The sequence below is a fragment of the Doryrhamphus excisus genome, chromosome 13, assembly GCF_030265055.1.
Source record: "Doryrhamphus excisus isolate RoL2022-K1 chromosome 13, RoL_Dexc_1.0, whole genome shotgun sequence".
Lineage (NCBI taxonomy): Eukaryota > Metazoa > Chordata > Actinopteri > Syngnathiformes > Syngnathidae > Doryrhamphus > Doryrhamphus excisus.
Genome location: NC_080478.1, coordinates 9,819,591 through 9,839,931, shown reverse-complemented (window position 1 = coordinate 9,839,931; position 20,341 = coordinate 9,819,591). Strand labels below are relative to the sequence as shown.

The window sequence follows — 20,341 nt, the reverse complement described above, 5'->3', positions numbered from 1 at the left end:
GGAGGTGTGAATGACTTGCCCAGGGTTGAACTGGGAGGATGCCTGATGTAGTATATTGCCCATGTGTACAGCATTGCATTTGTAGTCAAATTCCAGGGGAACTCAAGGACTATTAAGATAAAATGAAGTTTTCCATGAATAAATATTAGTTTAGTTCCACTCATATGTATTGTGTTTGGACAGACATAGAGCTGCTGGCGGCCTGCAGAGAGGAGTTCCACCGCCGTCTGAAGGTCTATCACGCATGGAAGTCCAAGAACAAGAAACGCAATGACGACGGAAGCGATCAGAGGGCTCCAAAGTCTGTCACTGACTACGGTTGGTAGAGAAAATGTTTCTATCCATTCTCATTTTCATGCAATTATACATTATTATTTTCTCTGTCCTCTCCGCCCCTCATGTTCATTGGCAGGGATTAATCACCCGCCTTTAAATAAGCTTGGTAAATTCAATTAGTTGACGAAAAACAGCGGCCTGAAAAGGTAGCCGCCTACTCTGTGCTGAAAATATTTATTCTAATTAACAACTAACTGCCGTTCATGCTTTGTCAGGTTCAACGGACGTTAATGTGACAGCTCTCTATAAACACACACACATTGTTTAAATGCATGAAAGCAGACTGCTGATCTGCATTTTTGCATTTTGCAGCACAAAATGGATTGTGTGAGGTCATTAGGGAATCGGAACATTTTCTATCTAATGGCAGGAAAACAGAACGTAACGCGTTACACAAGTACGGTATAATGTTTTTGCTCTTGCACGTATTAAGGGCGTACTCACACTAGGCCATTGTGCTGCACCCAGGTCCTCTTAACACCTAAAGAACGGTTTGGCTATTGTGAGCACACTGCTCCTCTTTTGGCATGATTGGAAGAGACAATTTCATGCACTATGCAATGAGACTGCTGAGATATTATTAATGATAACTAAAGACGATCCACAAGTTAAACTCACAGCACACTCGCTCACCCGCAGATACATTTGTGTGTCCAAAAAAGATGTGTCATTAATTCATGTAATAGCTGCTCTCCTGAAAATTAATGACGGCGACAATCTGGCAGAAAATATATAATTAGAATGACTCCAAATAAGACTGAAACTATCTCACAAAGTAATAGAAAAAGCAGCAATACAGCAGAATTTATTGAATTTGTAATGTATTTAATTGGAATTAATTTGTATCAATGTCAACCTTCTACAATGTAAATAATCAAGACAATTCCAAATGATGGGCTGCATGGTGGATGAGTGGTTAGCATGTTGGCCGCACAGTCAAGAGATTGGGAAGATGGATTTGAATCTCCCCTTGGGCATGTCTGTGTGGAGTTTGCATGTTCTCCCCGTGCGTGTGTGGGTTTTCTCAGGGTATTCCGGTTTCCTCCCACATTCCAAAAACATGCTAGGTTAATTGGCGACTCCAAATTGTCCATAGGTATGAATGTGAGTGTGAATGGTTGTTTGTCTATCTGTGCCCTGGTGACCAGCCAATCACAGGCTGGTGACCTGTCTATCGCCCAAAGTCAGCTGGGATAGGCTCCAGCATACCCCCATAACTCCAGTGAGAAAAAGTAGCATCAAAATGGATGGACTTGCTGTTGTTCTGGTTTGGTTTTATTAATGGCCATTTTCATCAATTTGCCGTGGGTCAATAAAAAACAAGCTGCAGGTTGCAAACCCCCCCTGTCGCACTTTGTCATCCTTGGTCTAGTGTGAGAACTCCCTTAGTCACCCATGTTTTTACATAGGAGCCCTGGTCAAACTTTTCTGTTCACTGCAGCTCAGCAGAACCCCGCCCCGGCCATGATTGCCCAGCATCAGGAAGTAGCCATGAACCGGCAGCAGCGTTACTTTCGCATCCCTTTCATCCGCCCAGCTGACCAATACAAGGACCCCCAGAATAAGAAGAAAGGCTGGTGGTACGCACATTTTGATGGGCCCTGGATTGCCCGACAGATGGAGCTCCACCCGGACAAACGGCCCATTGTGCTGGTGGCAGGTGAGTCAGTAGTTGACAATAGCCTCTGTTAAGATAAACTGTATTTGAGTTTAGGATTTAGTGGATGTTAATATGTATAGTACATGTTGTACTTCTTACATTTTCCATGCATGCATATGTGTTCAATTTTTACAGACTGCAGCTTCCAGATATGATAACAATGCCATTTTCAAAGATGTATAGACTTTCCAAAACTGAACTTTTTGTCTAGTCTTGTATACAAGTAGGATTCAATATTAATAAATTGAATATTCTCATACTTAGAACATAGAAAAGGTATTTAAGACCTTCAGTCTTTAACATTATTACAGCCCTGTAGACATCGCATAACACCTCTATAGCTACCTTTATTCTTGTATAACCTATAATAATAATACCTATATTACCACAATAAGGCTTAAAAACTCACCCTTAGCATTGGGATGGTTCCTTATTGTAGTATCTCAAATGTAATGTGGGTCGATCGAATGGCATTAAAAAAGATCAACATCAGCCTTCATCAGCCATCATTCATCCTCACGATGACGTTTGTCACTTGATTGATATACAGGACAGCCAGTCTTGACATAAATCTGCCATATATAGCCATACACTCCAACAATATTGATTTACACCACATTGCGCAACACTTTTGCGCAGGCTGCGGTATCGCTCAAGTGACACAAGAGACAGCCACACCCTCGGCCGGTCACCAGCCAAACGCAGAGATTAAATATTAAATGTGATTAAATATAATAAAAAATATATATTATTATTGATGATTATTGAGGTATGGTCAGTGGATGTTTGACAGTTATTTGATGACTGTGCTTCATTGATCAAATCACCCTTAAAACCTCTGTTTCCTGACTAGCTCAACCTGTTTTTCCAATTCAGGCCACTTGTGTATGTGAGTGACAGGAAGAAAACCTCTGGTTCGCTTGAAGAGTTGTTTGAATATCAGCAACTCCTCTGTTGTCGTCTAGCCTGACCAACCTTTGAGACACTTTTTCTGAACAGGTCTGCATCTCTCCGGAGCACTGGTGGCTCTGAGTGACAGGAAGAAAATATCAGTTTGAAATATTGGACTCTTTTTTGCAGGATCTTCAAAGATAGATTCATGGATAGGAAATGCAATAAAGAGGCAATGTGTCGTGGTATTTTGACACGTCTCTTTGTTCACAGGCAAAGACGATATGGAAATGTGTGAGCTGAGTCTAGAAGAGACTGGTCTGACTCGGAAGAGGGGTGCAGAGATCCTTCCCAGGCAGTTTGAAGAAATCTGGGAGCGCTGTGACGGGATCCAGTACCTGAAGAAAGCCATCGAGAACAAGCAGGCCCGGCCTACGTACGCCACCGCCATGCTTCAGAATCTCCTGAAGTGACCCTCAGATGGCAGTGAGGTCCTTATGCAAAATAGCTTATGCAATTAGCTGTATGCCCACTTTGCTGTGTTGTTTGTTGACGTTGTGTTGAGGCCTTAAATTCTAAACACACGTGCACCTCTCAAGCCCAACCTGAGACCTTAAAAGTGTGTACGAGTCTTATGTTGTTTCTTGAAACTTCATTTCATTTTGATAAATGCACATTTGTGGTGGCTTTGTGTGCATTTGATAAGATACGGTCGCATTCGTTTCATGTTTCTCACACCTCATTTTTTTCACTCGCTTTGTGTTCTGTTTGTATTTGCGCTGCAGCGCTGTAGAGAATAAAATACAAAGCCGCCTCTTAAGTCGTCATTGTTTCATTTTTTTTCCTGTAGTCCCTGAGATCATTAAAGTCAAAGTGTGAACAATCGCGAGCCAGTGTAGCAGTTACTTCCCGCTACTCTTAACTGGAGCTGACACGCTAATGGGAATAGCAGCAAACAAGATTAACGGACGAGATTATTTCAAACGAAAGGCAAATGTAAAGGCTCACGCACTTTAGGTGATCAGCGCCGTTAAACCAGATTAAAGGTTCACTGCAGGCGTTTGGCCTTTGAAGGTGTGTCCTTGTACACCCACAACACAATAAATAGGAAATATTCAAATGGGGTGATGAAGGGCGTTGCAACACATGAAAAAAAGAAAAAAGTATATTTTTGTAAACAGGTGTGAATTGTACGTAAACTGTGTTGCCAGTGGCCATCCATCTATTTTCTATGCTGCTTATCCTCACTAGGGTTGCGGGCATGCTGGAACCTATCCCAGCTGTCTTTGGGTGAGAGGCGGAGTAAACCCTGAACTGGTCACTAGTCCATCGCATGTGTTGCCAGGTGTTGTGCAAGATCATTTGTACTATGCACAATTTATATGAACCAGTCATGAAAACAACTTGAACGCACTGCTACCTATGTGATGCCGTATTAAAGTGTATCTCAGTGTGCTGCATTCACATGAAGGGGTCAACTTTTCCACCACTTATTGAAGCAAATCGGCGGAATTCTCAAGTCATTTCTGTAGCTTCTTAAATTTTCCTTTTTAATTTATCCATCCATTTTCTAAACCTGTATCCTCACAAAGGTTGCGGGGCATGCTGGAGCTTATCTCAGCTGTCTTGTTAATTTATGTTAAGTGATAATAATGTCCAAAAGGATGTATTCTATTCTGCATTTCCTTTTCCCACACTGTCCATGCCTCCATGTTTCTAGCTTATGCCTTCTTCCTGCACTTTCTACATTCATATTCTTCAGCTGTGAGGTAATATAGACTTTTATGCATGAGTTTCTTGGCTGTTGCGTGGTGTCAGCCAGGACACAGCGGGACCCAATACTGCCACGACTGCTTCACAGATGATGGAAGTAGAATGCATACCAATGTGGGAACAATGCACATTGCGCATACTATTGTCATGTACTGGACGTAAATAGCTGTGGTCATTTTGTGCCAATGCGCACCATTTTCAGTCACAAATTGCATGCCCCATGCTTAATTTCTGCATAAACACAACGCAAACAGTACGCAAAGTAGTCTTCATGCTCTTCAGGCATTCCATAAATAAATTACATGCACTTCCAGGTAAAAATGTTGCTGTATCAGACGTGGGATCTATGGCGGAAACCAAGGACGACTGTCCAACAAGTATTTTAAACATAACATACAATACAGTTAATGCAAAAAAAACATTTTTATTGTATATTTTAATAGTAAAATGTGTACAAAACAACTAAATCTTAAAAGAAGAATGATCAAAGTGTTTTAAAACAACCTATATATCATCAGCGAATACATTCACTCTTTATGGGGGTGGGAGCATAAAAAGAAGAACTAAAGTGAGATACCACCATGCATATCACTTTGTAAATAATAAATACCTCATTGTGAGGAAAGAACAGCCTTTGCCAAGGGTGTAGCATACAGGAAATGTTCCTACCGTTCATTATGTGTAATAAATATTTGATTCACACATGAAAACAACATCAATCCACACATGTATCGGAATAGCCATAGCTCTCTTGTCTAACAAGACACATTCTTCACTATGAACAATTCATGAACTGCTCTTTGCTCTCTACGGGGGAGGGCGGCACGGTATCCATGTACAGTTTGCATAGATGTAGCCTCGCTCGGGCTCAGGGGTGGGGGAGTTATGCGGTGTGTCACCGAGGCAACCGGAGCACCGGCCACCGTTACACCACGGTCGCCTCGCCGCCTTCGCCGTCTGAGGTCCACAGAAGAAAACATGTTCTGTACTCATTTGGCAGCCGCCATGTCTGCAAGAAAGGAGGTAAGATGTGTCGGTGGCGAACAGCTTGTTACTAGAACCCTCTTCCACTCCTCCATTGACGACCTCACTGGTGGATGTTCCTCAGAAAGGCACTTGTCACCCTGGAGGTGTGGGCGGGCTCCTTATAATGTTGGAAAAGGGCCATGCTGTACATGTTGCCCAGACCATGATGCTAACATCTACTCATGCTACTCATTTGTGATGTGTTGACAATCAAATATTTCCACATGTAAGTCAAGTATATTATTAATATTAAACCCCGAGGCTTGTTTAATTGTAATTTCCCACACTCTCGCTCTAATGTCATTCCGTGGCATGTGTGTGGTTTCTCACCTCATTGTGTGGTATGCATTGATGGAAGTCCACCAGCTCCGACACTAACTTTTCAGATCTTGTGGTGTAGAGTTGTCTGGGGATCTAAGGGACGCACACAAAGTGGACACATGTTGTGTTTACAACATGCTTGATTACTTTCTGGATGGTGAAGTGGAGTAAAGGCGACAAACAAGAGGGCAGCTCTACTGTACGACAAGGATTGTAAGCGACACACATCACCATTAAAAGTTTTGAGCAACAGTTTTTGAGCCTGAGTGGTCCTCTGAGGATGTTCTTAAACTTGGATGTATAAATGGGTCAAATAAAATCAAAGAATACATGAAAAATTAATTATTCATTAATTCATTCATTTTCTACTGCTTTTCCTCACGAGGGTCGTGGGGGGTGCTGGAGCCTATCCCAGCTGTCTTGGGGCGAGAGATGGGGTACACCCTGGACTGGTGGCCAGCCAATCACAGGGCACATATAGACATACAACCATTCACACTCACATTCATACCTATGGACAATTTGGAGTCGCCAATTAACCTAGCATGTTTTTGGAATGTGGGAGGAAACCGGAGTACCCGGAGAAAACCCACGCATGCACGGGGAGAACATGCAAAATCCACACAGAGATGGCCGAGGGTGGAATTGAACCCTGGTCTCCTAGCTGTGAGGTCTGCGCGCTATATGGAATTATATGGAATATAAAAATATAATATATATCTTTATATACATTTATTTTTTTTATAAAAAAAACATTTTAAAAATTAAAAAGAATATTGTGTTTTTATCTGTAATTTTTTTGCAAATAAAAAAAATATATTCATTTTATATTAATTCTTAAAAAAAGATTATTCAACTTCTCATTTAGGAATTTTAAGATGATTTACAGCACACAGGGATGGATGGGATTAGACGTTAAGAGTGTGTTAGAGAAGTGAGTTGGCGACTTTAGTTGGCAGTTAGTGGCATGGTTATTCCAAGCGCTTGTGCCGCTTAGCACAATGTACCTCAATACTGAGATGAATGTTTTCAACAGAGCTGTAAACTTCCTGCTCAGACTGTGAGGAAGAGGAACTGGAGGGACATGGTAATGTAGACACTTGACTTAAGATGCCATCGTCACTCTCATATACCGGGTTCACCCTCAAAGTATTGTCAAAGGCAGAGGGCGCAAGGCTTTGCCTATGGGATTGGAATACATTTGACATCACAAAAATCACAGCGAGGAAAACAGTAAGAGAACGTTGCCGCTTACACTAAAGTCACCGCCTTTCTCGTCTTTGTGCACTTCTTGTTAATGAAGACCAAAATGCCGATGATGCCGCAAACCAAGCAGAGGCTCCCCACCAGGCAGGTTACAATTAGTGAGGGGTCAAGGGGTATCGACACCAGCTCGCTGCAGCGCTCTCCATGGTAGTGCCAGTATTTCCCTACAGGGCATCTGGAACATAGCAGGAAAAATATATGGAGGTTATGCTAATTTGTGCTAGTCTGAATTGTGCTTGTTGTTAGGCAGAATTAATTGGCGACTCCAAATTTTTCCATAGGTATGAATGTGAGTGTGAATGGTTGTTTGTCTATATGTGCCCTGTGATTGGCTGGCGACAAGTCCAGAGTGTACCCCGCATCTCGTCCGAAAACAGCTGGGATAGGCTCCAGCATGCCCGTGAGGTTATGAGGATAAGTGGTATAAATATAATACAAAACATAATAAAAATGATGTTATTATAAAAAGCATCTTTATAATTCCAACAAATAAAAAAATCACCAGGTTAGTCAATTGCATGGTGCATTCAGGGAAAGTCGGACAATCTGACATCCTGCCTATTTTGAAGGCCGAAATCAATGTTTTCAAGCAACAGACTCATGAAACTTGAACATTCTTGAACATATCGCCGAAGAGGTTTCTGCACACCATGATTTGGGATTATTGCAAATTGCATGATTCATATTTCCTTTTTGGGACTTTTTGTCATAGTGATGAGTTATCTGTATGTGTACCTGCATGTGGCTCCATGCCCAGGAATGACTTCACACAGGCCTCCATTGAGGCAGTAGTTTGGCTGCAGGTCACATGTGCTCTGACACGGAAGGCCGTCCACCGTGCTGTAGCCCGGGTCACACAGACACTCAGCCTCGTTGGTCCAACGGTTCTCCACACAGCGTGAAAACTCATTACAAGCCAGGAACTTGCACGGGTCCCCTTGGTCGGCTGCAGAGGGGAACGAAGAAAAAAAAAAAAAAAAGGAGACGCGTGACGGTTAGGAAGGTGACGTCGCATTAACATTAGCGCGGCATGCACATCCAGAAGAGCGAGATGAAGAGAGGAGAAATGAAAGGGCGCTTTTGATCGATGAGCGTGGATGCGTGGACTTTTAATAAGATATACAGTCAGGAGCTCGTCCAAGCAAACAGGATGCCTCGCATTTACACTGCAGCAGAGACAGTGTTGGGAGGACGGCAGCAGGATTGGGGACGTTGACCTTGTGGCATGAATAAGCATAACGACTTGAGTCAAGACATCGTATTGCCCACAACTCACTAAACTTCATTATGAGAATGCAGAGCGTCAAGCACGATAAAATCATTTTTATTCATAACACCACCAATGAACATGAAGTCATTACAGACGCAAAATGTGGGAGCTAGCACTTAAATATTCCTCATTGAAATTGAGTTTAGGACTTTAAACCTCATCTGCTTATGATATTCCACATGTACTTATCATTTGGAATACACACTTTGGATATTCCTGCTGTAGAATTTGTGGGTTGGCATGAAGGAATAACCTCTGAGGTGTAAGTTTGAGGGCATCCGCTGTCTGGAATTGATGTTCATTTTTGTAAACTTTCCTCGCCATCCATCCCCAAATGTTCTCAATTGGATTCTTATCAGGGGAACACGCAAGATAGTCCAAAAGGATGTTATTCCTCTGGAAAAAGTCCTTCATCAGGCACACATTGGGAAGTGTAGCCCCCTGCAACATCTTCACATCGCCAGATACCGTTTGACGCCCCTGCACTGCCTGATGCTTCATTGTTCCAATTGGATTCAGATCAGGGGAACACACAAGATGGTCCAAAAGGATGTTATTCCTCTGGAAAAAGTATTTTGTCAGGCACACATTGGGAATTGTAGCCCCCCGCAACATCTTCACATAGCCATATACCGTTTGACGCCCCTGCACTACCTGATGCTCCATTGTTTCCATTGAAGGAAAAGGCATCCCAGATCATGATGGTGTCCCCACCATTATGCCATGTCTCATCAAGTTTACATTTTTTTTCCAATCAAAACATTTCTTGGGCTGCACTGCGGTCTCACAGCTAGGTGACCCGGGTTCGATCCCACCCTCTGACATCTCTGTGTGGAGTTTGCATGTTCTCCCCGTGCATGTGTGGGTTTTCTCCGGGTACTCCAGTTTCCTCCCACATTCCAAAAACATGCTAGGTTAATTGGCCACTCCAAATTGTGCCTCGTGCCTCTCGTCTTCAGGCGAGAGGCGGGGTACACCCTGGACTGGTCGCCAGCCAATCACAGGGCACATATAGACAAACAACCATTCACACTCACATTCATACCTATGGACAATTTGGTCGGTAATTAATCTAATTAATTAATCTAACATTGGAATGTGGGAGGAAACCGGGGTACCCAAAATCCACACAGAGATGCACAAATGGGGAATCAAACCCCGTCTCCTACTACTTAAGATCCAACAATGCAAACTGTAAACTTTTTTTTACTGGTCTTAAAATTTGCATCAGGAGTGTATCTGTTACATTGGACAAGTCCAGAGTTATAGTGTGTGTGTAGAAAGTGTATAAAAAGCACAAACGCGCTTCTTTTAGACACGCACTGTCAGAGGCAGGAGTGGACACACAGCTCATTAGTATTAAAGTCACATAAACACAAAACAGCGTGTTCCCAGTCGGGCTTACTAAAAGCACTTTTTAACTAGATGTGTCATTTCAGCATTCAACCGAGGCTCTGACATTTTCTGACCGGGTGTGTTATCAGCAAGGACGTCTCACCTGGTTCTATCTCCAAGGAGCGGCTATCAATCTCGATGTCGAGCCGTTTGGACGCGGCGCTGCAGAAGTCTTCCAGCACGCAGTGCACCGCCTCGGTCACGTTGTATGGCACTTCCTTTTCCAGTTTCATCCTGCTGTTCACTACCACGCTGCCGTTCCGGAAGTTGAGGATTTCCAGCTGCTTGAAGCCGGTCAGATTGGACTGTAGATACGGTAGAAGCTGCAAGGGACGATGGAGCATTTGATGAATATTTTGATTAAAATAAGTAAATCTATTTGATTTGCTTGCATTGCTATGTGGTTAAAAGCTTGGTTAGCACTCAGGGAGGAAACGGTTCATGCATCTGGTAAAGGTGCCATGAAATCAGGTAGGAATGAGAAGACAAAGACACATGGATCAAACATTGATGTCCCACAACAGGGACTGAGGTTTCCACAATCAGTAACTATTCAGGTCACATTTTATACTGCAAGCGCTATGAATAGTTCATAATTACATTTTTGATGCAAGCATGAAATCCTGCCACCGCAGCACAGAGCGTAATTAGATCGAGTCGCGGAATTAGCGTTAGCGTTAGTAACGCAGCGGCACAGAACATGTTCGTGTTAATTGTAGTCACAGGAAAAGTTGGGGGGTGGGGCCGGAGGAACAGAACAAGGCCTCGGAGGCGGCCGAGGTTAACACACAAACAACCTGTTTAGGTAGAAACATTGCTTTCATTTAAAAGTACCCCTGCTGAGATACGCAGGGGTGGAAAAAAAAAACAAAAAACAACCTATTAAGACTATGGGCTGATGACGCTGGCGATATTTAGCGGAGGACGAAGGTAATGGCCCCAACATCGATGGGCATCGATTGCGTTTCCACTTCACGTTGGGCTGCAGACCAGACGGAGGCAAAAACCAAGCAAGCTGGGGAGATTAGGCCTTAGCTGGATGGGCTGTGGAGCAGGAGATAAGAAGGCCTAAAGGAGCTCGCCTCTGATGGGGTTACTTCACATCTCGGCACGCGGGACACGTATCTGACAGCCATTTCCCCCTGCGGCTAATAGTCTCTCTGGGAGAAGAAGTGTCGTTATCCCGCCTTCCAAACGAAATGGTCAGCCATTTGTCTCCTGAGCGCCGATGTCAAATTATCCGTGAACACTGGATTGGAGAGCAATCTGTGCCTCGGTGGCCTCGGAACACATAAGGTCAAAGTTTCTGCTTTACTTTTGGTCTTTATTGTAGACTGAGGAACAACCACATCATGTCTACGCTAGAGAAACTCCTACCTGGTTATGTCTATAACACTACAGCCTCCGAAACACAAGGTCAATGTTGCTTTGGGAACAGCCAAATCCCGTCTATGTCGGAAAAACTGCTGCTGGTATCTACATGCGTCAGATACTTGTTTTTTATCTCTATTATGGACTAAGCAACAACTACTTCCCATCTATAGAGACAACATTGCTGCTGGTCGTAGTTTGTACCCTGTGAACGCTAGATAAGAGACCAATTTATGCGTCGGTGGCCTCTGACCTACAAACGTTTGAAAGTTTCGACGTCACTTTTTGTTTTATGGAGAGACAACAACAGTCCGTTTATGCAGAGCAAACAGCTAATAGTTCCCTGATGATGCTGGATTAGAGAGCAATCTGTGCCTTCCCCCCCCTCACTTTTTGTCTCTATTGTGTACTGACGAACAACCAATGAAACTACTACCGACCTATAAATACTGGATTTGAACCCAATTGGTACCTCAGTGGCCTTGGATGCATAAGGTCAAAGTGTCTACCTCACTTTTGGTCTCTTTTGTAGACTATCTGTCTACGCAGGAATAACTGCGACTGGTTCCCTTTTAACACCACATTACTGGCAGCCTGTGCCTTAGTGGCCTCGGATGTACGTATAAAGTCAAACTTTCTACCTCACTGGGGAATAACTGCATCCCAGGTAAGTTCGACTCAACCTACCTTAAAAGGTTTATCTCAATATAAGACACTGAACATTCAACCGCATCCCATCTATGCAGGAGATCTACCTCACTTTTGTTCTCTATTCGGCACTTAGTAACAACTGTATTCCATCAATGTGGAATATAGGAAGAGTGCAGTCTATTCCTTGGTGGCCTCGGTCGCATACGATCAAAGTTTCTCCAGACCCCATTCACTGTGCAATATCTGATCAACCTCCATTTGCAATATTAAGGGCTCTAAATGCAATATACTAAGTTCTATGTGAAGTATTTCCATAATGCCTCATATTAACTCACTAGCAAGATCTCAGTGTATAGACTGGTCATATATCTCATCTCGTTTTATATTATCTACATACTGTATTGTATATAACTCTGGGAAAAACTGTTGATTTTGTTAATACTTGGGTTGTTTATATTGTTTATTTTTCTATATCGTGTATTTTGTACTGCTTAACTGATTCTGTACTCTTGCTGCTGTGCAATGCAAATTTCCCAACTATCTTATCTTTCTGCCTCCCTTTTGTCTCTGTTGTGGACTGAGGAACAAACGCATCCCATCTATGCAGGAGAAACTGCTACGAGTTGTATCTACTGGTTCCCAGTGAAACATCCTTTCGAAAGACCAAGCATCACAAGGAATAAGAACCGGTTTATAAGAATGACGTCACTGTCTAGTTATTCCAACCTCCATGTCCAGTTTTTAGTGGTTGCTTCACAAACCAGTAGGTACAGGAGTAATAGAGGAAAGGGGGAAGCTTCATGTATACAAACGCATACATGGCAAACACTGGGTGTGCAGCATCACAAATTGGGGGGGGAGGGTGTCCATTTAAATGGGCTGTGTTGTGTTTCACATTGCCAATAGCCCATTTAAAAGACTATTCTAATGGGCTATTGATTAAAAGACAATATATAGTAAATACTTACCAACTCAAAAGGTCTGACCACATGGTTTTTTTTGTGTGTGTTCTCCATGAAGCTAAAAACCTCAGTTTGGGCAACCATTAAAGATTGGAGATGGAGACGCCTTTTTTGGTTAATATTTGTATTTTTTAATTTTCATGTACAATTTGAGAATATGATGTCACACAGACTAAAAAGATTGGCTTCTTTCCGGGATAATAAGTAAAAATAGGATGAATTCCGGAAACAAAGTAACTACTAGTAATAGAAACTGATCAACTCTCTATTCCTTTACATTTATACAGTATGTAGTCAGAACGCCATTCAACACTGAAACCACTTAAGTCGTAACGTTGTACAATTCAGAATTTGACCAAAAAATAAACCTCTAAAGTCACCAACAAATGCAGAAACCTCAAGCAAAAATTTTTGTTGAACTTTTTTACCTTAAAATGTAACTTTTGGCTGCACGGCGGGTAAGTGGTTAACACGCAGGCCTCACAGCTAGGAGACCCGAGTTCAATTCGACCCTCGAACATCTCTGTGTTGCGTTTGCATGTTCTCCCCGTGCATGCGTGGGTTTTCTCCGGGTACTCCGGTTTCCTCCCACATTCCAAAAACATGCTAGGTTAATTGGTGACTCCAAATTGTCCATAGGTAGGAATGTGAGTGTGAATGGTTGTTTGTCTATATGTGCCCTGTGATTGGCTGGCAACCAGTCCAGGGTGTACCCTGCATCTCTCTCGAAGACAGCTGGGATAGGCTCCAGCACGCCCTGCAACCCTTGTGAGGATAAGCGGTAGAAAAAGAATGAATGAATGAATGAATGTTTAACTTTTACGTCTTATCTAAACAACCACACGCAGAGAGAGTGTGTCTACCTGCATGCAAATGTCTGCACAACAAAGCAGAGTTAAACTTTTAAATATGCCTGTGTGTGTGTGTGTAGGGCAGGAACTGACTGGAATAAGAGAACTTCTTAGCATGCACAAACCAAATATACCTCCACAAGGCAGACGTAAGTGTCATTTTTCAGACTACCATGGGCTAGCTTTAGCATCTATACAAAAACACACCTCAAGCACCTCGAAATTCAAACAAAACAGGTTTTTGATTTCTAAATGATCACAATAAGTGTTATATAATAGATCTTGCAATAATTTGACCAAAAAGCCTACTTAAAACAATCTGATTTTGCAGCAACATAAGCATTAGCATTAATCTAAATCCGAGGGGAACATCACCGTCAAGATAGCAGGAGGGTTTGTCGGGCGAGAAGCGAGTAGTATGTCAAAACTACACATTTTTATGGCCGTATCGATTACTTTGGCATTTTCGGCATTCACTGGTAGTTTTGATACCCGTAAAAGACAGGAATCTGCTGTATTTGTGTGTGTCAGAATACACTGAACAAATATAAACACAAAGGTAACACACAGGTAAATACATTTATTGTAAGAGATTTTGCCTAAATAAATAACATTAAAGTAAAATTTTGTTTCAAGAGAATCATTTGCTCTTTTTCCAACAGTTCGAGAGAAAACAGGTTACCTGAGTTTAGTTTAGAAAGTGACTGAATGAATGGTAAAAGCTACGCTAAAGTCACAGAGATTTGTGTGTCTGTGTTTTTTAAAAATATATATTATTTAAGAAATAAAGTGAAAGCGTGATTAACAAAAGGATTTTTAGAATAAACTCCGACAGTTAGCTCACCTGCTAGCTAGCGAGCATTTGTTATCTTTTTTAAAATCTTGTCTTACAACAAAATTACAGGTGATAAGCTGCCCCCTATAGGTTTGGAGTGTAAATGAAAACATATTAGAATAAGTTTCCAGTTTACATAACGGTAATCTGATTATAATACAAATGCAAAAGTGAATTAAAGGTTGACCAATCACAACGTCTGAATGTCGGTATTTTTGTGCAATAGACCCTATATACATATAACACAAACCATTCAAACATCTCTATACTGAAGACAAAGTTAAGGCCAAAAAACACAATGAAACCAAAGTGACATAAAAGCATAGACGTCAGTTACTACAGCAGTAGAAGAAGAAGAAGAGTGTGTTAGTGTGCCTTCAGTTTGTGATGCTGTATTCCGTTAAAGTTAAGAAGCAGAAAGGTTTGCGCTCTCTCTGAGGCGTCGCACATGTTAAGTTCCAATATGGAAAACCAAAAATACCGGTATGGAGGCTAACGTTGTCTGTCTCCTAGGCCCAGATTTACTGGATGCTCCAGGATTTGGCGAGTTTCTAGGCCCAGGGTGCTGAGTCTGAGTGAAACAGAACCATTTGAAGAGCTTCTTTCATTCCTGCTACTGCACACTTGACTTAGAAATAACAGTATTTGACCCTAAAGTAGCAGCTACAAAATCATTGTATGCAATCCTTGCTTAAATGGCGTAAATGCACCATTTAACGCCTCTATTCAATTAACTAATAAGTCTATAGTTGCACAATTGCTAATAACCACCAGGGTCTCTAATTAGCGCAGATTCGAGAAACATTGGCATTAACAGTTGTGGCTGTAGGCAACCCCCTGATGTCGTTTTATTAACCCCACAAGATGACAGTATCTGACAGCTTTAGCTACATATGAAAAATTATAAATTTTAGTTTCCCTCCTCAGCTGTTGTGAAACTCATGCGTGTTACAAATGTTGTACTATTGTTATTGCTGTTAAAAGTTGTGGCTAGTGTTTGTACAGACTTTGTTATGCACAATCACATGATCAAACAATGTGTATGTAAGTTTTGTTAGTCTTTAGCACGTACATTCATTGGCTTGGCTGCTTTCGCTTTTTTTTAGCTTAGGACCAGGTATTTGTTGATTAGCATATGAATGATTACTACGGTCAATTTTGTGTTGAAACATAGTACAGTAAACCTCGGATATATCGGACTCGGATATATCGGAAATTCGCTCACAACGGACAGATAAAAAAGAACCGATTTTTCCAATAAAAATTCATTGCATATATCAGATTTTTTATAACGGATTTCACCTATTTCGAACAAAATCTCCAGTCCCGTTCCAATGCATTTCCATTAAATTTCCCTCGCATATATCGGATGGCCGCATCATTATGCTAATCTTGTTGATGTCACTGGCTATTGTCTTTCTCCTGGCTCCAGATTTAGGACAAATATAAAAGTGAGTGACGTCAATAATACTAGCACAGCAGTGAATGAGATCTTAACCTCACTATTGGAAATAACGTAGGCCTGACGGGCGTAACAGGGCCTAGCTTAATTAACAATTTGTTATGCTCAGAGTCCAATAAAGTTAAATTCTCATTACCTTACGTCTCTTTTCATTGCCCAGTCCAGGTACATTGGAAACATAGTCAAGAAAGTGCCTTTTTATAACGGATAAAATCCGATTTACACATATACCGGATATAAATCCGATATATACGTAAAACGGACATCTTCCGGTATACGCATATAACGGATTTCGCTTATATCGGACAAAACCAGTGGGAACAATTGAATCCGATATATCCAAGGTTTACTGTAGAACAATACACTTCACAGCTGTAGGGGGAGCCAGAAAAAGAAAACAAATAACACTTTAAAAGTGACTTCTGTGCAAGTTGTACTTTAAAGAAGAGTGCTTAACGGCTACACTATTTTTTGCTGTTAATAGCACTCATTAGAAATTTGGCCACCATGTCAAATTTTACCACTTTTATAAAAATAGAATTTGAGCAAAAATAGAAATTCACAATATGTTTGGGAGAAATTGGCAGCTGTGAGATAAGGCTTGCTGCAAAATGCATCCTCACAAAGTCCAGGTTACCAATGACTAATTTAAACCACTAAAGGTCAGATGCTCAATTTGAAAAAAAAGAAACAAAAACATCAGTGCACTTATAAAAGAAAGTACCAGATAGTAGCATGCAGCAGCATAATATCTAGCACAAAAGCTTGTGTACCTACCAGTTCGAGAAAGGTATTCTCCAGTGATCTATACTCAGGGGAACTCTTGTTGAACAGGTCATCAGAAAACATCATGTTGGTCACCCTCAAGCTAAAGAAAACCACTAATTCTTTGCTCTGCTGCATCGCAGCCATCACAGGAGTGCTGGCTTGCCTCATGGCCGGGGCCACCGTTGACCGCTCGACCGGTTCTGAAGGGTATGGTCGACTGTTCGCCTCCTCCAGGGGCTGGCTCACTTCCGTTCCGCCCTGCCTGGGCTCCACATCATCTTGTATGTTGTTGGAAGTCTCGGGAGGAAGGTCTACTAAGACCAGGGTGGCGCTGCTGTGTCCTCCATTGGCATCATTCCCGTTTCCTTCACTGAGGACTGGCGTGGGGGCTTCGTTGTTTGCCTTGGTTGCAGCTCCAGTGTGGGTCTCGATGGGACCTTCGCTAGGGACTTCACTGAGGAGTTCGGTGGGGAGTCTGATAGTGGTCTTGATGAGTGCTTCAGTGGCAACATCACTGGAATCTTTGACGGGGAACTCATTGATGCCTTTAGATGGTGCCTCAATAGGGGTTTCACTAGAGAATTCCCTGGGGGCCTCGCTGGGGACTTCCGTGGAGACTTCAATGGAGACTTTAGTGAGAGCTTCACTGGATGCGTCATTGTGAGTTTTGCTGGGTCCTTCACTGAGGACGTTGCTAAGAATTTCACTGGAGATTTTATTCAGGGCTTCTGCGGGGGTTTCACTTGGGCCTGTGTCAGGTTCCACACTGGAAACTTCACTAGGGGCCTCACTGGGGATTTTACTGGGGGATTCACTGGAGACCTCACTGGGGGCCTCGCTTGGGGACTCGCTGGGGACATCATTGGGGGCTTCTCCAGGGATATTGCTCGGGGCCCCAGTGTTGGTTTCACTGGAGACTCCATTAGAAACTTCACTGGTGACCTCGCTGGGTGTGTCTGCAGGGGACGGCATAGACTCTATGTCCGGCTCTGGCTCGATGTTTACAACCGCATCATCGTGAGACGAGAATGTAGAGTCTGAAAATTCTTCTTCTGTGCTAAAAATCTCTATAACTGCAGGGGTTGTGTACTCCGGAAGGTTAACTTCATCAATGATCACAATTCCAGGTTGGTCGTTTGCTGGTGATGGGTTCAAGTCATCATTCTCGTCCATGTCTGCTCCAAGAGAAAAAAATATTTTTCAAACATTATTTTTTAAACATCCTCAGGATAACTGATTCATTCATATGTGGGACACAAGCGAGGCTCACCTGTGTTGTAAAATTCAGTCTCCACAACCTCTTCTTCCTCTTCCTGCTCTATGATGGCTTCCAGTGTTGTAATTGGAGCAATGATATCGCTTGTCTCCCCTGAAGCGTCACCAGTGGACGCCTCCTCCACTGCTGCCGCCATTGGCACCTCATCAGCGACCATAGATGCAGAAGTGGACTTTGACAGAGTTGTTGGTATGGAAGATGGAGAGGTTTCTGCTTGAGGTTGGATTGTGGTGCTTTTCAGTGTGTTTTCTGTCGCTGTGGGGAAATACAAAGGGATGCTGTCCTTTTCCATGACCTTGATCGCCTCGCCGCTCCCAACTGTATACATGCTGAGCTCTGCATCTGGGTAAGCTGTCGTAACTGAAAAAACAATAAATATTGATTTTAGACAACAACTTGAATAAGCTCTGTGAAAATTGCTCTCACCAGCCTCAAAGATAAGATTCTGGATGTCCAACGGAAGTGATGGCTCCTTTTGTAAAGCTTTGACGATCATGTCTCTTAATTTAACAGCATCCTCATTGGTCACCATGCCTGGAGCGTCTGAATCATCACTGAGTTCAGTGTCTCCGTCGAAGAGCACAGCATAATGCAGAGTTGCACCCTCCGAGCTGTTCCACAAAAATTCAAAGATGATTCCTGTGTCTACCTTGAACAAAACAACAGTAAACTCACCCAAATCCCAACATGCGAATTTCTTTGAATCCTGCAACTTTTTTAAGCGCATGAAGCATCTACGGAAAGAAGAGAAGAGAATAGCTCTCAGGGCATTGAATCGATTTAGGGATGAGAACAATAAAACTGATGAACCTGGATATCCAGTCTGTTAAGCAAGAGATACGACTGCATTGATAAGAATCAGACATAAATTCTTACACGAATCGACTGTAGTGACACACACCAGGTATTCAGAGACAAGCGGTCGGTTGACAGTGCATCTCTTAAACAATGCAAGAGCCTGAGCTGCAGGCACAATTGTTGTGAATGCTCCGAAGCCTACAATTAATGTAAGTACAGTAAACCTCGGATATATCGGACTCGGATATATCGGAAATTCGCTCACAACGGACAGATAAAAAAGAACCGATTTTTCTGTAATGCATTTCCAATAAAAATTCATTGCATATATCGGATTTTTTATAACGGATTTCGCCTATTTCGGACAAAATCTCCAGTCCCGTTCCAATGCATTTCCATTAAATTTCCCTCGCATATATCGGATGGCCGCATTGTTATGCTAATCTTGTTGATGTCACTGGCTATTGTCTTTCTCCTGGCTCCAGATTTAGGACAAATATAAAAGTGAGTGACGTCAATAATACTAGCACAGCAGTGAATGAGATCTTAACCTCACTATTGGAAATAACGTAGGCCTGACGGGCGTAACAGGGCCTAGCTTAATTAACAATTTGTTATGCTCAGAGTCCAATAAAGTTAAATTCTCATTACCTTACGTCTCTTTTCATTGCCCAGTCCAGGTACATTGGAAACATAGTCAAGGAAGTGCCTTTTTATAACGGATAAAATCCGATTTACGCATATACCGGATATAAATTCGATATATGCGTAAAACTGACATTTTCCGGTATGCGCATATAACGGATTTCGCTTATATCGGACAAAACCAGTGGGAACAATTGAATCTGATATATCCGAGGTTTACTGTAGTAGTACCGTGCTAGCATTTTCAACACATCAGCAAAGATTTTTGCTAATTTCCAATTTTGCTACCTCTGTTACCAACAGGAGCATTCAAAACACTATGCTCAGGCTGAAATGTAGCATGCCTACTATTTTTATGGGGCTATATACTTTGCAAGTTAACACAGCATTTTCATTGCACGCACGGGTCAAATAGTGCAATTTACTTATTTTGTTTGGACGCTTTTTTGACACAATTTGAGGAGCTTTACACAACTTATTTATTTTCTATTATGAATTGGACTGAATGAAAGATGTGTTTTGACATATATTTTATATTGATCCCATCAAACAAAAAGAAACTCATTCAGCAAGTCTATTGAAAAATAAATACATTTGACATGTTATTCTGTATTCTGACTTTATTTTTGCCTGGGGATATGATAAGTTTGACAATAAACTGAGTGTATGTTACAATATAAGATTAATGTCTACATCAATAAATGTTAACCGTACAATCGTATTTAATCATGTCATTTTGCGAATCGTTCTTTTTAACATATATAATTTTGTAATGGTATCATAA

At 42.0% G+C, this 20,341-nt stretch overlaps 2 protein-coding genes across 6 annotated transcripts in view; one reads left to right on the top strand and one right to left on the bottom strand.

Moving 5' to 3' along the window:
* myo6b (myosin VIb) overlaps nt 1–3,762 on the top strand; it is a 46,403-nt gene extending 42,641 nt beyond the window's left edge. For both annotated transcript variants that reach the window (XM_058090718.1, XM_058090717.1), the window contains 3 exons: nt 184–318; nt 1,778–1,996; nt 3,161–3,762. In XM_058090718.1, the coding sequence (XP_057946701.1) occupies nt 184–318; nt 1,778–1,996; nt 3,161–3,360 (554 nt within the window). In that variant the 3' untranslated portion in view covers nt 3,361–3,762. The remainder of the gene's footprint in view (nt 1–183; nt 319–1,777; nt 1,997–3,160) is intronic.
* A 1,302-nt stretch (nt 3,763–5,064) lies between these two features.
* impg1b (interphotoreceptor matrix proteoglycan 1b) overlaps nt 5,065–20,341 on the bottom strand; it is a 32,816-nt gene continuing 17,539 nt past the window's right edge. For 2 of the 4 annotated variants that reach the window (XM_058091234.1, XM_058091235.1), the window contains 11 exons: nt 18,790–18,848; nt 18,541–18,725; nt 18,109–18,474; nt 16,848–18,013; nt 15,090–15,179; nt 10,042–10,261; nt 8,009–8,219; nt 7,263–7,448; nt 7,015–7,189; nt 6,017–6,100; nt 5,065–5,669 (listed from right to left, as the gene is read on the bottom strand). In XM_058091234.1, the coding sequence (XP_057947217.1) occupies nt 5,586–5,669; nt 6,017–6,100; nt 7,015–7,189; nt 7,263–7,448; nt 8,009–8,219; nt 10,042–10,261; nt 15,090–15,179; nt 16,848–18,013; nt 18,109–18,474; nt 18,541–18,725; nt 18,790–18,848 (2,826 nt within the window). In that variant the 3' untranslated portion in view covers nt 5,065–5,585. The remainder of the gene's footprint in view (nt 5,670–6,016; nt 6,101–7,014; nt 7,190–7,262; nt 7,449–8,008; nt 8,220–10,041; nt 10,262–15,089; nt 15,180–16,847; nt 18,014–18,108; nt 18,475–18,540; nt 18,726–18,789; nt 18,849–20,341) is intronic. The other 2 variants (XM_058091237.1, XM_058091236.1) reach the window with 2 other exon arrangements.